The 20,927-nt window shown below is 41.0% G+C and overlaps 1 protein-coding gene across 3 annotated transcripts in view; it reads left to right on the top strand.

Annotated features, from left to right (window-relative positions):
* HLCS (holocarboxylase synthetase) overlaps nt 1–20,927 on the top strand; it is a 195,343-nt gene that overhangs the window by 48,095 nt on the left and 126,321 nt on the right. For all 3 annotated transcript variants that reach the window (XM_082458785.1, XM_082458783.1, XM_082458784.1), the window contains exon 6: nt 5,408–5,679. In XM_082458785.1, the coding sequence (XP_082314911.1) occupies nt 5,408–5,679 (272 nt within the window). The remainder of the gene's footprint in view (nt 1–5,407; nt 5,680–20,927) is intronic.

The raw sequence follows: 20,927 nt of genomic DNA, 5'->3' as shown, positions 1-20,927 counted from the left end.
TTCATTTCAAGTTACTTTTGGTATACATGTAAGGGTCAAGGTGTTTTTTTTTTTTGCGTATATGTGTCCCATTGTTTCAGCACCGTGTACTGAAAAGATGATTCTTTTTCAGGTGAATTACCTTGTTGAAAATCAATTGAACATATATGTGTGGCACTATTTTTGGACTCTATTCTGTTTTTAGAAATATATGTCTGTCTGTAAGGAAATACCATACTGTCTTGATTCCTGCAGCTTTATAATAAATCTTGAAGTCAGATAAGGTAAATCTTCCAACTTTTTTCTTCCCAAAATTGTTTTGGTCATTCTAGGCCTATTCTATACCTATGTAAGTTTTAGAAGTAGCTTGCTAGGATTTTGATTGGAATTGCATCGATTCCATAGATCAGTTTGGAGAAGAGTTGACGTCAATAATATTGAGTGTTCTGATCCATGAACATGGTATATCTCTTCAATTATTTAGGACTTCTTTAATTTTAAATTCAGTAGTGTTTGTAGTTTTCAGTGTACAGTTGTGGCACATACTTTCTTTAATTTATTCCTAAATGTTTCAGATCTATTGATGCCATTGAAAATGGTATTTAAAAAAATTCAGACTCCAGATATTCATGGCTAGAAATAAACCCAGTTTTTGTATATTGACCTTGTATTTTGCAACCTTGCTAAAAGTACTAGTTCTAGTACTTTTTTGGTGGATTCCTTGGGGTTTTCATGTTGTGTGCAACATGTACCAATAGGAAACAAAGGCACATTCACTTTCCTTGAGAATAGCTAGTGTTTCCCTAGTGCTGTGGCTGGTTCAAAGGGGCCAACATTTATGTGACTATAAAATGTTGCTTTTGGTTCCACCTAAATTGTATTTAATTAGCCTGAAATCTTAGAGAAAGGTAAATACTAAATTCTTGAAGTTCAAATGTTAAGAAAATAACATTAATTAGAAGGTTTTAATGAATTTCATTGGAGCGGAATTTGATAGCAGTTGTTTTATTTTCAACAGGACTGATTTGACTTTAACGATTTCATATTTCTTTTTGATGCTATGTATCCATTTCAAGGCCATCTCTTAGCATTGCCTTTTCTGGGTTTTCCCTCTTGATATATCTATTTATGTTTCTTACTTGTGGGATGTTTTTGGTAAGGAATTTAATATGCATTTATATGATGAATGCTTATTAAGCATGCAGCATTTGCCAGACTTGGTACCGGGTGCCATGGATACAGTGGGAGCCAGACAGAAACATGCATTTGCTGTCTTTATGGAGCTTACATTCTAGCAAGACAGTGGGACATTGAGTAAATGATTATACAAACTATGGAATTACAATTTGAAAAGTGCTATAAAGTCACTAAGTTTATGAAAGAGAGTCCTAACTTAGACTGGGACAGGCTGTGGGTCGGAAAAATCTTCCCTAAAGCAGTGACATTTTTGCATGCTCCGATAGTTGTGTTTATAGAGTTAGGTAGACTTGGGAGTAGGGGGTTGGTAATACTACTTATGCCAGCCCATTTGCCTTGATATATATGCTCCAAACTTTTTTCTTCAATAGCATTTCTACACTGCCTTAGTGGTCATTGGTAGAGTTAAACCAAGAATCATGAATTAATTCCTTTTCCTTTTATGAGTTAGCAGCTAATTCTGTAGCTCTGAAGTCATCATTGTAACTTAAGTCCATTTGAGAGGACATGCCAGGCAGATTTGCATCAAACAGGTAGTAATTTTGATACTTCTTGTGACCAGAATTTTATTCTTCTGTCTTGGGATAATGGGGAAGGGTGACCCATCTGTATTCGGTTTTACTTGACTGCTTAAAGTTGCATTTGACTATAGTGAATATAAATATTTAGGAGAATTATAGGTGGTATATAGTTATATTTCTTAATAAGTTCCATGCCTTGTTTTATATCTTTTTAGATTCTCTTTTTTCTGAGTAACTTACTTGGCTCTGATTAAGTCCTGAAAGATTATATGAAAGAAGTATTAAAAAAAAAAAACCTCATATACCTTGCTTACATCAATTTTAATTTATTTTGCATATTTATGCATCTCTAAGTGTTGCTTTCAGAAACAATTTATTAGATGAATGATATGTAGATGGCCAGTTGGATAATTTGCTCCATAGGAAATTCCCTGCTTTATTCCTGTCTGAAAGGTCTACCTGGTGCTAGCTGTTTCTTTTTGGTTTTATCTTGATTTTCATCAACTTTGAATGGGGGATTCACATTGCCTATGCCTGCTGAATAACTGTTTAACTCTCTGCTTGAGTTAATGAAAACTGAAGTTAGTTAAGAAGTGTTTATTGTTCAGATTATTTCCCTCTCTTTTTTTATGATTTAACCTATTCACTGATGTATCTTTAGCCTGTGCAGTGCCCTTGTGAAATCCAGCTGTTCTGGGGAATGTGATGAAGGAAATTCAGATTTGTTTGCTTTATACTTTTTGTTTGTTTGTTTGTTTGTTTGCTTTATACTTTAAGGGCATTGACTAAAGTTTAAGGAGCAGAGTTGGTTATAACTAATGGCCAGGTTTGAGGTTTGGGGGTGTCTTAGTCAATATAGGCTGCTAAAACAGGATCACATAGACTGGGCAGCTTATAAACAACAGACATTTATTTGTCATACTTTTGGTAGCTGGAGGTCTGAGATCAATGCGCCAGCATGGTTGTTCTGGTGAGGGCCCTCTCCCAGGTTGCAGACAAACACCTTTTTGCTATGTCCTCACTTGGTGGAGAGGGTGAGGGATCTCTCTGGGATTACCTTTTTTAAAAAAATTTTTATTTATTTATTTATTTATGGCTGTGTTGCGTCTTCGTTGCTGCACGCGGGCTTTCTCTAGTTGCAGCGAGCGGGGGCTACTCTTCGTTGTGGCGCATGGGCTTCTCATTGCAGTGGCTTCTCTTGTTGTGGAGCACAGGCTCTAGGAACACGGGATTCAGTAGTTGTGGCTCGCGGGCTCCAGAGCGCAGGCTCAGTAGTTGTGGCACACGGGCTTAGTTGCTCCACGGCATGTGGGATCTTCCCGGATCAGGGCTTGAACCCATGTCCCCTGCATTGGCAGGCGGATTCTTAACCACTGCACCACCAGGGAAGTCCTGGGATTGCTTTTTTAAAGGTACTATCCCATTCATGAGGGCTCCACCCTCATGATCTAATCACACCCAAAGGCCCCACCTCCAAATACCATCACCTTGGGGATTAATTAGAATTTCAACATATGAATTTTTTTGGGATACAAACATTCAGCACATAATAGGGGGTTACTTTTGTAATTTATTCATTTTTATTCTTCCTCCAGTAGAGTGTATATTAAAGAATTAATGGTGAACAGGGAATATTCCATTAAAAATTTTTCTTGGTTCTTTGTGCAGAGATGGAAAGTTAGTGCTGTGACTCCTGGTGGCCCACTTCCGCTTGACCTCTTCCAATGACTTTTCTGGTGCTCGTTCAAGCAGGATCACCCCTGTGCCTGTCTCATACAGCATGTAGCTGTGCATGGCTGCATAAAAGCAGAAAATCATGCCGACTGCTCACTCTGAATTCAGAAGCACTAACCTTAGATGAACCTTGAATGCTTCTGGTTGCGCATACGATTTTCCCTGCTTCCTTCATTTTCTCACTCTCCCTTCTCATACCTCCAGCACCTCCTTCCTCCTTTTCACTCTTGGCTGAGCCTCTTTCTTCCTATTTATAGAGAAAATAGAAGGAATCAGAAGATGATATCACCAGCACCCAGCGCCAGGACTCCCAACTGTGGGTGGCTTTGGAGCAAGGTGGTGGCAGTGTAGATCAGTTCCCAGGGCTGGCTGTGTAGCCAGCAAGGGGTGAGGGAGGGCTGCGATCCAGTGGGGAAGCTGGGCTGGTGTCCCCAGAGGTGATGCGAGTCCTGCCCATCCCAATGGATAAAGGGCTCTGCTTTCAAGGCCGACCTCTCAGCTTGATCATTAGGACCCACCCCTTACCTGTTTACCTGTTTTCTTTTCTCCATAGGACCACTCACATTGTCATTAAAAAAAAAAAAAATCATGCCGTTATTTTATTTCTCTCGTTTAATAACCAAACAAAACCTGTTTGACCTCATTCCTCCCTGTAGCCACTGTCCCATTCTTCTTTTTCCTTTAAAGGAAATTCCTTGGCAGAGTTTTGTCCTGGGGTCTACAGTTTCTCTCCCTCCCCAGACAGGCTGTTGGTTACTTCTCAGTCCTCTTTTTACTGTCCTATCATCCTCTTCTGCCTTCTTGCTGCCTGCAAAAGTGGACTCCAGGACTGCCAGGACACTGTGCCAGCACGTGCATGCGTGTGCGCGCGCACACACACACACACACACACACACACACACACACACACACTTGAAGATTCTTGTGCTGTAATATGTCTCACCCTCTGGGTTTCTTCTGATCACTTCCTTTGAAGCCATTTAACTTGTTCCTCTAACCTCTGTATTTTCTGCAAATTGGAAGTGAGTTTTAAAGTTTCATTAATAGAATTTAGTTAAATGGCATTTCCTCTTTGAAGCTGCTTCTCTTAGGCACGTGGAGCTTTGGGACAGACCCCTGATATTAGCAGAAGGACTCATCTCCTCTTTGGAAGTGTCTGGCGTTTGCATGAAGGTGGCCCAGGAGTCCAGATCAGCATTTACTGTGACTGACAGATTTTAATATGTTCTGCGCTGGCCTCTCAGGATGCTGACTCCCCCCAACCCCCTGATGCTCCACCCCAGGGGGAGGCCCCTGGGGCTTCCGGGGTCCAAGAGGAAGTTGCAGCCTCTTGGGAGGGTGGGTAGAGAGCTCTGTACTAGGTTAGATAATATCTCCTGTAGTTCTGCCCTCCCCTCCTTGGACCTGCATTTGGGGCAAAGAGAAACGCCTCTTTGGGTACCCCGTAACTTTCACTGTTGGTAACCCGTCAGTGGCTGGTGATGGTCAGCTTGTCTATGAGAGGAGGTGGAGGTCCTGCAGAGGCTGAGAGCGAATCCTCTAGTATCTTAGTACTTTGTCTTCTGTGACTTTTCACCTAGGTTTTTATTTCCCCAGGTGAGATAATGAATTTCCTTGAGGGTGGAAGTATAAAGTTGTAAATTTTCTGTAAAATTCATAGAGGACTGGAGAATCACTAATGAACTCTAGAACTGGAGAGGACTTTTGAGAATTTAGGATATAGTTAGTGTAGGATAGAAATGTACTTATTTCCCTGGATCTTGGTTTCTGAATAGTTTATTTTTATAATATAGGTATACTTAGTTACTTATTGTCTATTGTATAATAGTTTATATGTTCAGACTATGTTAATCTAGCTTTTATTGGTCATGAATTAGGACATTCTTATATTACCAAAATGGCATTTTAAGGAAAAGCTACCATCATCTAACATAATGCCAAATTGCGACCTTTCCATTTCTTTCTTTATGATACAGGAAATCCGGGATCCTCTTATGCAGTGGCTGGGGAAACATGTGGATGCTGAAGGAGTAATAAAATCTAGCAAGCTCTCCCTTAAATTCGTTTCATCCTACACATCTGAAATAGAAATCACCCCGTCTGCTATACCTGTGGTGACTGACATAGAGACCTTCTCATCAGAAAATTTTAACTTTGAGATCTACCAGCAAAATTTGCAGACAAAGAAACTTGGAAAAGTAATTCTGTTTGCTGAAGTGACACCCACCACAATGAATCTTCTGGATGGGTAAGTTCTGGCCAGGCTGGCTTCTCTACCTGCTTGGAGGAATCCAGTTATGTTGATCGTCCTCTCTAACCAGTGCTGGGTGAGAGGGATAGAGATTTAGAACGATAACTCTTAATAAAGCACTAGCAAGATGGGAGTACCCTGTCCTAGAGGAGTTAAAATGTAGGAAAAGAAAGTAAAGTTCTTTGGTCAAATATTTGTGTTTTAAAGAATGGGGGATTTTTGTGCCTTGTGACTCTCTTCCTTTAATCTGGCCTTTCAGAATGTCTTTGGAAAAAAGAACATTATGAAAAAAGATGTTTAACAGGTGGCACGGGTGTTCATGTTACCGCTTTACATTTGTGTTGTTATAATCAGTGTTAAGATGTTATAACCAGTTTAAGATGTTTTGCAGGAGCATTAGGATAGCAAATTTGAACGACATGTAAGCTGTGTTAAATTAAATAAATTAGAGCTTTGTGCTTTGAAAACCTGTTTTGGTATGTTCCTATCCAATGCATTTTTAAAGCACTCTGTAATCCCATTTGGATGTTCAAAATTTACTCTTATTCCAACTTTTCCTTTTTATTCCTTCTGTTTCATGGACTTTGATTAAAGGTTTAAAAATGGAAAACAGATGAAAGGAATTTTTAAACTCCAAATTAGTCAGTATTAGGTAATACTCTTATGTTGAGATAGATAGTTTAAAAAATAGGGTTATAGAGGGAGTGAATAAGAAAAGCATCTTCCTTCAACATGGGACTAATATTTAAGGAATATAAGACTTCATCCCCCAGCCCCTCATTCAGTTTCTAGGCACTTTCACCTGTGGGACTGCACAATTAGACAGATACATAATTCGACATATGGAACGTGTGGAAATATTTTGGCTTTTCTTCTTAACAGTAATTTCTGGATTTGCTAGTATGTTGATATAAACCGATGAGATCATTTTAGGATTTGATGACTGTCATACTCAAAGTCATGGAAATGGCAATTTTAGTGTACGTATAGGATGTAGAAAAAGCATTAATATTATGGGGGAATTAGCAGAGTGAGGAGGTGAAGTAAGAAGGGAAATATGAACAATGGTAGTGAACAGTTCTTGTTGCCCGAGTTGTTTTGTGCTGTCATAGGTACTTTTTTTTTTTTCAGTGTTCCCATCCTCTCCTGCCTCTACTCCCCTCCCCCTGCCAATCCCTTGAATCCCTGTAGAGAAGAAAACACCTGTATTCGTATGGAGCAGTTATTACTTGCTTGTACAAATTCTGTGATAATCTTTTGTTACTGCAGCGAACTATATTATATCGAAAAGGTGACGCATTATAATCATATTTTCCAAATAAAAAATCAGACACAATATTTAACAAAAGATTTTGGGAGGTGAAATTCAGATGGAAAAACGTTGGCACTTCCAGATCATTTTGGCTGTTTTTGTGGACAACAGTGAAGAATATTTTGTGTTGGGGAAATCTTGAAACTTTGAGATTATCGCTATTGAGTTTGGGCAGTGTATTACCAAGAGGGCTGTGAGTGTCTTGCTAGGGTGGGTAGACCGAGGCTCCTGTGTAATCATATGGTTGGGTTTCCTTATACCCTGGTGAGGCTGTGTTTTAGAATGGAAAATAAATGCCGTGTAAATAACAGTTTTACTACCCTTGAATATCTGTAAGTTCATTTTTGATATTGAACTTTTTTTGAAAGATGAAAATTCCACCTTAAGCAACTTGGGTCTGTAAAAGTGTGCTTGAGCTCGACAGTGGTGGAGTTGGGAAACTTCTGTAGGGTTAAAGGTTGTTATTTTTACAAAAGAGAAACATTTCAGCTTTTCCAAAGAGCATTTAGGACTCTTTGTTTCTTTTCTTGTCTGGTCTCCACGGTGTGGATGGTAAAGTGGCTCTGGTGATGACTGATGAAGCTCTGCTTCGCACGGAGCAGATGTTGAATAAGCGGTCGTCTTTCACCAGGACTTATCATAGATGTCCTCTTCCACTGCACACGTGGGTTCCTGCCTAACACTGAGCGAAAGGTGCTCACTGCAGCCTACTGAGTCCGCGAGGCTGGTGAGAGGTTCCTGGGCGGCTGTAGCCTTTTTTAGAAGGAACTTGAAGAGGTCACCTTGGTGTCAAAAGCTCCCGAAATTGTCCACAAAGGGGTCATGAGATAGGTAAATGAAACATATTGATTATTATTTTCTAAGAGGAAGAGTGAAGACATTTCTACAGCTAACATTATGTTTGATCCTGCAAATGAGCTACTTTTATGGAAACAGGGTATATTGTTGTGGTTATAACAACAATAATAGTAGCTAACAGGTATTGAAAGCTTTTATGTTCCACACACTGCTTTTATGTACTTTATATGTATCGACTAATTTCATACATCACACCAGTGTGTAGAATGCTAGGTAACACAATTTATTGTATGTGGAATTGTTCCTATTTCTGATAAACACTGACATTTTCAGTTTTCAGAGCTTTTCCCTATAATGATACAGCTTCTAACAGACACGTGGTCTACCTCCCAAGCTACCGAAGGCCAGGCCTCGATTGAATGCTTTGCTGCTGCATGACAGTGTTCATTAGCGGTGAACCTGTGAGACCCATGTCCTTGCCAACTGCCCCCGCCCAGATCCCCTCTGCACTTTTAGGCCTGTTCTTGTGACAAGCACAAGATCTAAGCCCTAGCACATCCCATTCAGGTACCAATTTCTAGGTCAGTTGGGATTAAGTTCAGCTGTGTGAGACAGTGATCCCCCAAATTAAACTGGCTTAAACAGGACTGAAGTTTTTTCCTGTATATGAGATGGACTGAGATGGACAGCCTAGGGCCGAGTGTGGCTCACAGTGTCCAGGACCCAGTTGAGTTGCTCTGTCACCCTCAGCAAGTGGTCCAAGAGGTGACCCACTCATTTATATTCTCTCTCATTTTAGCCGGTAAGCAGGAGAGGGGACGGTAGCGTATGCCCCCATTCTTTTTTTTTTTAATATTTTAAAAAAATTTATTTATTTTTTATTTATCTTTGGCCGCATTGGGTCTTTGTTGCTGCACACGGGCTTTCTCTAGTTGCGGTGAGCAGGGGCTACTCTTCGTTGTGGAGCGCTGGCTTCTCACTGCAGTGGCTTCTCTTGTTGTGGAGCACGGGCTCTAGGCACGGGCTTCAGTAGTTGTGGCACCCAGGCTCAGTAGTTGTGGCTCTCGGGCTCTAGAGCGCAGGCTCAGTAGTTGTGGTGCACGGGCTTAGTTGCTGCGTGGCATGTGGGATCTTCCCGGACCAGGGCTCGAACCATGTCCCCTGCATTGGCAGGAGGATTCTTAACCACTTTGCCACCAGGGAAGCCCGCCCCATTCTTTATGGACTTTTTCAGAAGTTGCTCATGATATTTTTGTTTATATCCCAGGGCTAGAACCTGGTCACATGACCATATTAACCTACAAAGAAGGCTAAGAAATAACTGTGGTCTTTATACTTGGCACCCATGAATCCACTGAATATTAGGTTTCTATGACCAAGGAGGAGAGGAGGTAGGTAGTAGAGGAAACTTAGAAGTCTTTGAAACAAGCATGTACTTTCTGTTTGTTGGACTTCTAAAAAAATAGCCGGAGGCCTTTAGGTAGCATATACATTATGATGGCCCCAGTGCTTGCAAAATTTAAAATCATAGGTGGAAATAATTATTTGACAGGTAACTCTGGTTTTATTTCACTGCTTGTTCAGTGCCATTACAGGTATTTTTCTTGTGTTATTATACATCCAGGAGGATTTGGAAATTTTTCTTTTAACAAATTATTGAAGGATATATTTTCTTCTTTGACCACAAACCCAGCTTAAACTACTGTGGCACTGAGGTGGCACTGAAAGCTTTCATTTGATCTCTGGATAAGGGAGTGTACTGGTCTTGAAGCCATGAACCACCACTACCATCACCTCCTGCCCCACCCTGTGAATTTTAAAGCTATGGTAGTGGTTCTGTGGAGGAGAAAGAGCTCTGGGGAGGAGGAGGAGTGGCGAAGGGAAGTATGGGAGTTGCTTGCCGATTGCGTCGGGGTACTGTGGACTCCCCCTCCAAAAATAAAAAGCAAAAACCATGTGAATGAGTGATGTTTCCCCAATAGTCTGACTTGGCTGTGCCACCCAACCAAGTCTGATTGGAAGAGGTAATTTTACCCTGTATCCCGCATCCCAGTCCTTTTTTCTGACACATATTTCTGACCATGAAATGCATTTTCTACTCTATTGTCAGGGTAACACCTTTTGGATGAAATGCTGGTTTTGATTGACTTAGGCGGTCTTTCTTTTTTTTTCCTCCTGTGCTATTTCCTGGTAGGTTTCCCGGTGACCAGTTAGCTCAGCTGGTTGGGTAGAGACCCAGGGGTATGGGTTTAGTACTCTGTCTGGACCAGTGAACTTTATTGTGTTCCATGGTCAGTCCTATAGCTACAGACCCAGGAAGCCATTTGAAGCTGTGAGCTGTTGTTGGTGGGGCCTTCCAGACAAGGGGGTGTGGATGGGCCACTGCTCATCCCTCGTCACTGCTGGACAAGCACCTCCAGGTGCCCACTCTGCCCTGGTTTGGTCAGGAGTGTTGCACATCTTGTTGAATCTCCTGATAAGCGATGATTGACCCTCAGCTGTGGGGAAGGCGGGAAGGGGGAAAGCTAGACCTTGGAGCACTGGGTTTAGGGTAACCGAGTTATTGTGACAGTTGTGGAATCGTCTCTTATTTGACTGATAGTATCTTTTTTGATGACTTGCACCAAGCCTCTGTCGGGTATCGAAACGACTTATGTGTGAAGCCACAGTGTGTGGTGAGCCAGATGAACACAAACTTGTTTATACTGATTCCCTTTGCATACTTGTACATCCCGACTAAACTGGCCACGGATGGGCTATTTTTTTATTTGTAAAGAGTAACTTAGATTCCTTTATTACGTAAGTTTATCTTCTAACTGTTGTTTTAAGTCCTTTGATTTTTCAGGCTTAAGTTTGCCTTCATCATACATGGAATAAGCATGTACGGAGTGCCTGCTGTACGCCAGGCACTGTGTTAGGCACTGGAGAGAGAACGGTGGGGAGTGTACTGTCCTTGCCTCACAATGCGTTGGAAGATGCAGATCCCAGTGCACAGTGAGTTCATACAGATCTGTGCACCCTTGGTCTGAGCCTGGGAGTTCGGGCAGAAAGAGAAAAGTAGGTGCAGCAGAGAACACGATGCTGGGAGAGAAGCAGACTGATCAGTGAAGTTTTTGGAGCAGTTACTGTGTCAGGCATTGTCCCTAATGCCTAAAGCTCACAGCCTAGTAGGGAAATGCTGGCACTTAAGACGTTATCACCAGCTATCTGTGTAACCTTGACAGTCTCACCCTCCTGGGCCTTGCGTTCCTTAACTGTGAGATCTGGGCGCTAGACGCACCCCAGCTCCTTTGATCAAATGATCCTGGAGTCAAAATCCTATACCTCGCCAAGCCTTTCTGGCTCTCAGTAACCTCCAGTGCCTTTAGAGGGCTGAAATGGTTTTTTTTTTTTTTTTTAAATTATTAGCACTTTTAATTATTTAATTATTTATTTATTTATTTTGGCTGTGTTGGGTCTTCGTTTCTGTGCGAGGGCTTCCTCTAGTTGCGGCAAGCGGGGGCCACTCTTCATCACGGTGCGCGGGCCTCTCACTATCGCGGCCTCTCTTGTTGCGGAGCACAGGCTCCAGACGCGCAGGCTCAGTAGTTGTGGCGCACGGGCCCAGTTGCTCCGCGGCATGTGGGATCTTCCCAGACCAGGGCTCGAACCCGTGTCCCCTGCATTGGCAGGCAGATTCTCAACCACTGCGCCACCAGGGAAGCCCTGAAATGGTTTTGTGAACTAGCTTCATGTTAGTTGAGGAAAACTTGCATTGGAAACAGTTGACTTTTTACAAGCAAAGGGAAAGAAATGGAAAGCAATCCCATAAAGTCATTAAAAATATATTTGAGGGAAATTGCACTGGGGAGAATAGCCAGCATCGTTTAAGAAAGACGGTATTTTTGTTTCACGATGTGGGGCCAGTCCCAGGTTTTCACCTCTATGCATACGTGTCTAGTCGGTCCCAAGCATCTCTTTCTGCCTTTCTTCCCTTCTGGTTCTGCTCCCCTAGCTCGCTCTACTGCGCCCCCTCCTCCCCAGAAGTTGAGGCCTGAGAGGACAGAAATTGGACTGGAACTAATTTAATGGCTGAGTGACCTCACAGTAGAGAAACAGCCGGATCCTAATAGGGGTCTTTGTCTACATTTCCACCCTGGCTGGTAGCATGCCAGTCAAGAGTCAAGCTGGAGACACAGGTGGAAGCGATTAGACCTGTCATAAGGTTTGAAAAATTGATTCTGGAGGCGAAGTGAATAGATTGAACTTGACAGTGTTGTCCTAAAGATTCTAAGGGAAAATTCTGTAGTTTAATTTGAAATCCCTTGATTATTCATTAGCTTTCCAGATGGCTTTTGTTGATGTTTTACATATTAATGCCTGTATTGTGTTATTGGTGCACTCTTAATGTGCACATAGGTAATGAGCAAAGAATAAATACATTGGTAAGTGTCCCAAATTAATGGGATGTTAGCCTAATTGTGAAATAAAGGGTTTTTAAGAAGTTGATTGCTTTGGAATAATTAGCGTGAGCTTTTTATAGGCCAATTTGGTACTTTTAAAGCGAAAATTATTGGAGAATTTTAAAGAAACCTTCATTTTAATGTTTACTTCTAAATTAAGGTTTAGAATATGACTCCAGCCTTTGACTCTAGTGGTCATGACTAAAGAGGTATTCTGGCCAGTTCTCTATCAAATGCTTTTTTTTGGTCTCAATTCAACACCTGAATAAGTTAACCTTTCACATGCCAAGCTCCTGGAATTGAATTATAAAATGGCCTACTATTTTCCTGAAATATCTCCATATTAATTTTTAGTGTTCTAGGATGTTTATTTTTACATTTTTGTAACTAATTTTTTTTAAGTAAGGCAAACATTATGATGCTTGCCGTTTTGTGATGGTTAACAGTGTGTTCTATTTAGATAGCATCTTCATTAGAATTGGACCTTCTTTCTGTCTCTCTCTCAATGTTGAACAATGTTTAACAACCTGAAAGGTCCCATGTTTTACGGTACGGAAGAGTGAGACTGAATGTGACCATCAAGCTGATGCCGTGCAAGTGGTGAAACCCTTCAGTGGCACTTGGACAAGCCGCCCAGCCATCGTTCTGGTTCTCCTGTGCTCCGGAACACAGTGGAAGCCCTTCCCCTGAAACCCTTCTCCAAACTCCCAGCACAGTCTTTTGCATGTTCTCAATGGTGGGTGACTGTCTTAATCTTTCAAGGGTATACCAGACTTTTAGGTAAAAAGTAGATCCTATGGTAGGGTATGCATTGTGGGAGGTATTTGTAGAAACTGCGTAGTTCCCCACATTCACTCATTTCACATGACTGGGGATCAAGTATCTGGTTTGACCTATAGGGGCTTAGAGCTTAGGATGGAGTATTGCCGCACTGGGTTGGAAGCCCAGTTCCACCTTTTACTGTGTGAATAACCTTGGGCAAATCAGTAACCTTTCAAGCTTCCATTTCCTTATCTGTATGAAGTAGCTGGTAATAGTCTCAGCTTTTTAATTTTCTTTTCTTTCCAAGTTCAGTCACTCTGCTAATTTCTCTTCAGCACCAGCTGTGTGCAGGGCTCTGCACTAGGCCCTGGGACCCAGTGGGGATACAGTAGATGTGGGACCTTCCCTCCAGAAGCCTGCATTCCACTCCAGGATAGGGTGAGGCTGTACTGAAATACATCTGCAAAGCTCATAGTGCATAGCTCATATTTATTGATCTCTCTTTATTATTTAAGCTTTAGATATGACTCTTTTTTTCTTGTTGACCTTTTCTGACCAATGCATTCTTCCAGTGCTGGTGCTGTGAGCATGCGTGAAACAAATCAGTGTCAACTTGGCGCAAGAGCGTGATGTGCGGTTTCTTGGGGTCGAGTTTTTGTTGAAGATTTTGACAATTTTTTCTCATCATACTAGAAGCACGACGGCTCATCACTGGTTATTGTTTTGGGGAAAATGTTTTGTTTGAGTCCAGCTTTTCTTGAAAGATGAGAAAGCATAGTTGACTGTCTCTGTGTTTCCCTTAAAATATGTGCAGCCAGTTCTCTCTCTCTCTCTCTTTTTTTTTAACCAAACTTTCTCTTTATTTAGATCTTAATACTTTATCATTTTCATAGATAACAAGTGTCAGCTCAGAAGAGCCAAAACTTCAACAGTTTGAATGTAATTATCGGTCCCATGGGTATGCCTTGTGCATTACCCATATCTTCCTCGAGAGCCCTAAACCTTTTGTGTCAGTCAGAATGCATGGATTTGATATTGTTTCATTCTCTTGAATTTCCTTAAACATCTCTGATATTTATTACTCTGCAGGAGTGCTTGATTTTATATTTGATATAGTGTAAATGTCTCTGTTATAGTTAAACAGTAATAAAAGACCACAAAAGATAATGCAAGGTAAAGCAAGGTCTGTGGCTAGAAAAGGCAGTCAATAAAGATGGTGACAGGAGTTTCTTTTCCTCAGTCTAGATTTATCTTAGGGAGAAAACCAAGACTATTAACTATAGTTTAGAAGGGAGTTGAGTCTTCTGATGGGTGGGGTGTGTTCTGCTGCAGTTGTAGAGTGCGAAGGAGTTATTGCTTAGCCACAGGGCCATTTAAATGACGTTGGGGTACCCAGAGAGAGCTTCTTAGAAATATGCCTTACACTGGGCGGGCCAGCATGGGCTGCTGACAGCAGCACAGGCCTTGGCTACTGGCCTGGGACGAATTTCATGACTTCTCATCTTAAAATGTATAAACTGTAGTGATGCCCATTCAGGGGTGCCACCCATGTCGCGGGGGTCAAAGGGAATAGTGAAGTGTGAAGCCTGTCGAACAGCTTCTGACATGGGCTGGGTGGTCAGCAAGTGCTGGTTTAATCTCCCCTTTGCCTGCCAACTAAGATGGGCGCTTTTCCCATATGGAGACTGCTGATGGCCATCTATCTGGAAACAGCAAAAATGAAGACTGAGAATATGTTCCAAGGTTCTAACGCAGCAAGAAATGTACGACAAGAAAACAGCATTTTAAAAACTTGGTTAGATGACAATATGGCTAGACCTTGAAGACATTATGCAAAGTGAGGTCAGTCAGACAGAGGAAGACAAGTACTGTATGATATTACTTATATGTGGAATCTAAAAAAGCCAAACTCATAAGAACAGAGAGTAAAGTGGTGGTTACCAGGAGCTGGAGGGTGGGGGGCTATAGAGTGGATGTTTCTTAAGGATATAGACTTGCACCAAGTAGAGATCTAACGCACAGTACAGTGGATGTAGACAACGATATTGTATTATAATCATCAAACTTGCAAGAGACCAGAACCTAATTATTCCAGCCGCTAAAAAGAAATGATAATTAGGTAACATGGTAGAGGTGCTAATAATGCTACAATGGCAGTGATACTACAATATATAAATGTGTCAAATTAACATGTACACCTTGATTTTACACCGTGTTATGTCTCAAACATATATCAATTAAAAATTAAACACTTTGCTAAACACAGAAAAAAACCAAAAACTGAGTTTATGAATTAACATTAATTTATATGTGGAAAAAATTTTAAATATTATTAGAATTTAGTGTTCATGATAATTCAAGTCTGCCTGCTCCCTGGTATACATGTGGTGAGAAGATGGAGGCTGAGCTCTAGGTTAAAAAATGTATCTTGGTGAAAATCTGTAAATGTGTTAGACAATCAAGCAGGTATTTCTCTTTGCCCCTATTCAGCATCCCTCTCCCCTATTACCATTTCTCCCCTGACTTGCTTTGGGATTTACTTAGAAAACCTTCTGTTTTTCTTTCAAATAAAACACTTACCTGTTTTTGAGGTGAGGGTTGATTTGCTTTCATCTGCTCCTTTAAAATCTTTTGCACACCTACCATTTGGCCAGACATACTTGGAGCTCTGAAATACCCTTGTTTCTGCTTTTTTTGTTTTGGATAGAAGCATGTTCTGTTTCTGCATGAGGGGTATTCCATCACGTTGAGATCCCAAACACCACATTTTTTCTGCATTGCACAAGGAGTCATTCATCATTTTCATTTTTTGTTTGGCTCTGACACAAGAGTATTCAAATTAGTGAGAAGGAAAGTGATGAAGTCATCGCCTGGCAGGGAAGTATTTCCTTGAGATGTGGGAAGGGTAGGGGAGACAAGAGAAGGGGAAGGAATTATGGTGAGGTCTGCACCTACCTTTTTCCAGAGGTCACCTGGATGCTAATGTAGTTTTCACAGTTTAAAATTGGATAATATGAGTACATAGAATTTACTTAAAAATGAAACTACAGGGCTTCCCTGGTGGCACAGCAGTTGAGAATCTGCCTGCCAATGCAGGGGACATGGGTTCGAGCCCTGGTCTGGGAAGATCCCACATGCCGTGGAGCAACCGGGCCCGTGAGCCACAATTACTGAGCCTGCGCGTCTGGAGCCTGTGCTCCGCAACAAGAGAGGCCGCGATAGTGAGAGGCCTGCGCACCGCGATGAAGAGAAGCCCCCGCTTGCCACAACTAGAGAAAGCCCTCTCACAGAAACGAAGACCCAACACAGCCAAAAATAAATAAAAATTAAAAAAAAAAAAAAAAAAGAAACTACACAGTAGGGTGGCAGGGTCAGCAACCCTGGAAACTTAGGCTGTAACTTTGTCATTTTGACATACCAGCTTTGTGACGTTGGGTGAAGCACTCAACCTCTCTGGGCCTCTGTAAAATGGGAGGGTTGTACTAGATCCATGGCTTAATTTTCTTTTTAAAGCAATAAAGCCCCTTTCAAATGAAATACCCTGCTGTGCAAATGGGGCTGGGGAGCCTAGGTTCCTTAGGGCATGGGTGTCAAGACCACTGGCCAAAGTCCTTAGAACGAACACTCAAGCCCAGCTGACTGGGGAGAGTTATATCTTTTATTTTTCTTAAAAGGCATATGCTTTATTTTTTATTTCTTTAATTTTTATTGGAGTATAGTTGCTTTACAATGTTGAGTTAGTTCCTACTGTACAACAAAGTGAATCAGCTATACGTACACATATATCCCCTCTTTTTTGGATTTCCTTCCCATTTAGGTCACCACAGTGCATTGAGTAGAGTTCCTTGTGCGATACAGTAAGTTCTCATTAGTTACCTATTTTATACATAGTATCACTAGTGTATATATGTCAATCCCAATCTCCCAATTCATCCCCCTGCCCCCCTTACCCCTGGTATCCATTCGTTTGTTCTCTACGTCTGGAGCGTTATATCTTAATGGCAGGCCGACTGGTTGGTCTTCTTATACCCTGCCTCATTCCCAAAGGATTTAAGGCAGGGGGGACTTAAGTTTATCTCTCATGAGATAAGTTCTTTCTGCTTTCTGTAGGAGTACTGTGCAGTCAAATGGATTACACCATGTTTCTTTGGTTGTTAGGTGTCACGTCAAAGCGTATGTGTATTATTCATAAAACTCAGCATCATTCAGAATTTCAAGACTTCTCCAGACTAATAATTGTGGTGACTGAGTAACTGTGGTTCCCTTCTGGAACCCAGAGAAACCTGGGTGGGTTCCATGCGCTTGTTAAACTAAGCAGCTTTTGTCTTCGGGGGGTGACCATCCAGGTGGTTATTCAGATGTCTCCAATTAGAGATGAGCAGTATTTGAGAGGAAAAATCTCTGCTGGGATTGCTTCCATTTCAAACACCTAGAATCTAAGAGCCAGGTGATACCATGGAGTGACGAGCTGAGCTGTGATGAATGCCCCTCTGTTCCCCACAGCGTTAGGTGTGCTTGGGGAGGTGCAGTGGGTGGAGCGGCAGTGGTGGGCGTGGCAGAGGAGGGGTTGGGCAGGTGTGTAGTTGTCCCGGATGAGGTCTCGGCCAACATTTTAGATTTTGAAGTTTCACGAAAGCTTGCTTGGCTCATTAATGGAGAGAGTGTAGAATCTGCCCTGGAAGGGCAGTATGGGCCGCCTTTGCTTGAACGACGGTGGGGAGTCTGAGGTGGAGGATTTACACAAGCTGTGGCTTTCTCCCTGCTTTCCTGGAGTTTTTAATTTGTAATCTTTAGTGTCCATCCTACTTCTGAAAATGTGTTACGGCACCTTCTCCTTTTAGAATTTAAACAAAATGAAATGTAGTTTGATTTTTGACATTCTGTGTTATTTGTGGAGGTAATACAAGAAACCTGGATGCTGCCAGCCCGGCTTGTGAATCTAGTATGTAGAGCTTGTCTTACAGGGAATTGGTTTTTGTTTTTGTTTAGAAGCTCAATTAAAATGCCCCCTGTAGTTCTTGGTTCACGTTTTGTTCCTTTCTGTTCCCTTGCCTTGTCTTCTCTTCTTTTTGATGCAAAGCATAAGTACCTCCCAAGTGTTTAAGGTCCTTAGAGGTCTTCTTGGAGCACTCCCTCCAGGTCCTTGTAAGATTATAGGCAGTGTCGCTTTTTTACTGTGGCACCTGGAAAACTGCCACGAAACAGAAAAACATTTTCCAGCACGATATTGTCATAATTGGGATAGAATGAAGATTTGACACCAACTAAGCCCAAAATCAGACCAAGAGTGTATCACAAAACTCTTAGATCTGGGAGGTGCCTGAAAGGCCAGTCTCTCCTTCCTGCCCACAGGCCCTCTTCGGGTATGTCTGAGCACCCTGGTTGATGGTGAGCAGATTGCTGCCGTTCATTTCAGTTAATGAATATGTATTGGTCTCCTATAACTTCAGGCAGCTCATTCCAGTCATCATAGGATAGTGCTCTCTCCCAGGAAGGGTCCTTTTAAACCCATCTGATTACAAACAAAAAGGAAATCTGGCCATGGATCCAAATAGAGAAAACTTAACATTTCTCCCAAATGATAGTTAAGATATTTGTTAATTAGTTAAGATAGTTTAAGATATTTATAGATAGCTATTATGGCCTTCCTTAATTCCATGCTATCTTTTTTCTAAGCATCTTCGGTAATAAACATTTCTTTATATCTCCATGTTGGAGATCAAAACTTTAGGTTTGAAGGACCAGAAACCTTGATAGAAAGCCAGTCACGATACATAAAACTACTCAAATTTATTTTTCTCAAAATATTTTTCAACTATAAAAGAATTCTTGTTAATTATAGAAAACTTAGAAATATAATAATTTATAATAAGGAGATGAAAATTATCTATAACCTCACCACCTATAAGAGATCATATTAGGACTTCCCTGGTGGCGCAGTGGTTAAGAATCCACCTGCCAATGCAGGGGACACGGGTTCAATCCCTGGTCCAGGAAGATCCCACATGCCGCGGAGCAACTAAGCCCGTGAGCCACAGCTGCTGAACCTGCTCTCTAGAGCCCGCAAGCCACAACTACTGAGCTTATGTGCCACAAATACTGAAGCCCACGTGCCTAGAGCCTGTGCTCTGCAACAGGAGAAGTCATTACAATGAGAAGCCCGTGCACTGCAATGAAGAGTAGCCCCCGCTCGCTGCAACTAGAGAAAGCCCACGCGCAGCAATGAAGACCCAATGTAGCCAAAAATAAATAAATAAATAAATTCATTAAAAAAAGAGATCATATTAATCTTTTGCTGTATTTCATACTAGTCTTTTATCCTCCTACACACATATGTAAAATCGTGATTATATTGTATATGAAATAAGCATTTCTTATTCAATCAAATGATCTGCTGAAAACACGTCTTTCACTGGGTGCATATAGTTTGACCATAGTTTGTTTAAGCAATCTCCTATGAATGCATTCCTGTTATTTCCAGTGTTTTCCTATTATAAATAATAAGCATATTTCTTTTTTGAGCCAACAGTTCTGTATAAATCTTTAGTGATTCCATTACAATATTTCTTTTCTAGAAGAAAATTGGAAAAAATTGGAAAATTGAACAGGATGAGGCTAATAATATTTCTTGTTATTTATAGTATTTCATTATGTTATATAATTATTTTACATTTATTTCATCTTTGTCCACAGAGATGTTATAATAATACCTAACATTAATATGGCATTTACTACATGGCAGGTACTGTGCATTTTTCCTATTCAGTCCTTACCAAAACCCTATGAGATACATATGTTATAGTTTCCATTTTAAGAGATGAGGGAGCTATTGCTTAGAGAATTTAAATGGCTTGGCCAGAGCCACAAAAAGTGTTAAATGGCAGAAGCAGCATTTAAAAGATTTGTCTCAAGAGCCCTAAGTCTTAGCCCCAAATACTATACCTCCAAGAGATGCTGCTGAAATCCTAATATACTAGATCCCCCATACTTCTAACATCTACGTATATACTAATGGTGTTACAAAAAGAAATCAGACTGGCTGACATGTCTAATTCTTAGTGATTTTCTAAGAAAAATTGTAAATGAGATGTGTGGTGGAAAGTGCTGTGATAAGAGTCCTAAGTTCAAGTTCTTGAGCTTACTAGTGTGACCACTTACTTAACTTGGTTGTTCCTCTGTACTATTATCAGTAAAATATGGGCAATAATACCTGTGTGAATGGGTCGTGATCTGGATTAAATTAAGTGATATATATGAAAATGCCAGTATAGTTCCTGTACTATACTGGTGTCAATAGTAGTAATATGTGCTCAACAATAGTAATTTCCGTATTTCCTTGAATTTCATCTGGTATAGGTCATCTCTCATTAGTACAGTTTCCTTTGAAAATTAGACTGGCATGTCTCTTTTAGGTTTTGTCTAGTTTGCAATAACACTTCAAAGATCGCCATAGTAAATTTAATTATATATTCCCCATGTTCTCAGGTTCTCTGAACTTGAAAATAGAACAGTAATAATTATCCAATTTGAAGAAGAGAGAAAAAGATTGAAAAAAAATAAGCTGAGCCTCAGGAACCTGTGGGATGAGATCAAAATGTCTAGTATATGTGTAATTGGACTTCCAGAAAGAGAAAAATGACAGAATGGGGCAGAAAAAAATATTTGAGGAAATAATGGCTAAATGATCCCCCAATTTGGTGAAAGGTGTTATAAATGGACAGGTTCGAGAAGTTCAGCAAACCCCAAGGAGGATAAATATGATGAAAATAGACCTATGTACATCATTAGACAAACCACTAAAGGCCAAAGATAAAGGGAATATACTGAAAGCAATCTGAGGAAAATGACACTTTACATTCATAGGAACAATAATTTGAATGTTCATGGATTTCTTTAGAAATTATGGAGACCAGAAGAGAGTGGAACAATGT

This window comes from Balaenoptera physalus (genome assembly GCF_965194825.1).
Source record: "Balaenoptera physalus genome assembly, chromosome: 4".
NCBI classification, from domain to species: domain Eukaryota; kingdom Metazoa; phylum Chordata; class Mammalia; order Artiodactyla; family Balaenopteridae; genus Balaenoptera; species Balaenoptera physalus.
The sequence above is the reverse complement of the archived record's forward strand: the minus strand, read 5'-3'. Positions and strand labels throughout refer to the sequence as shown.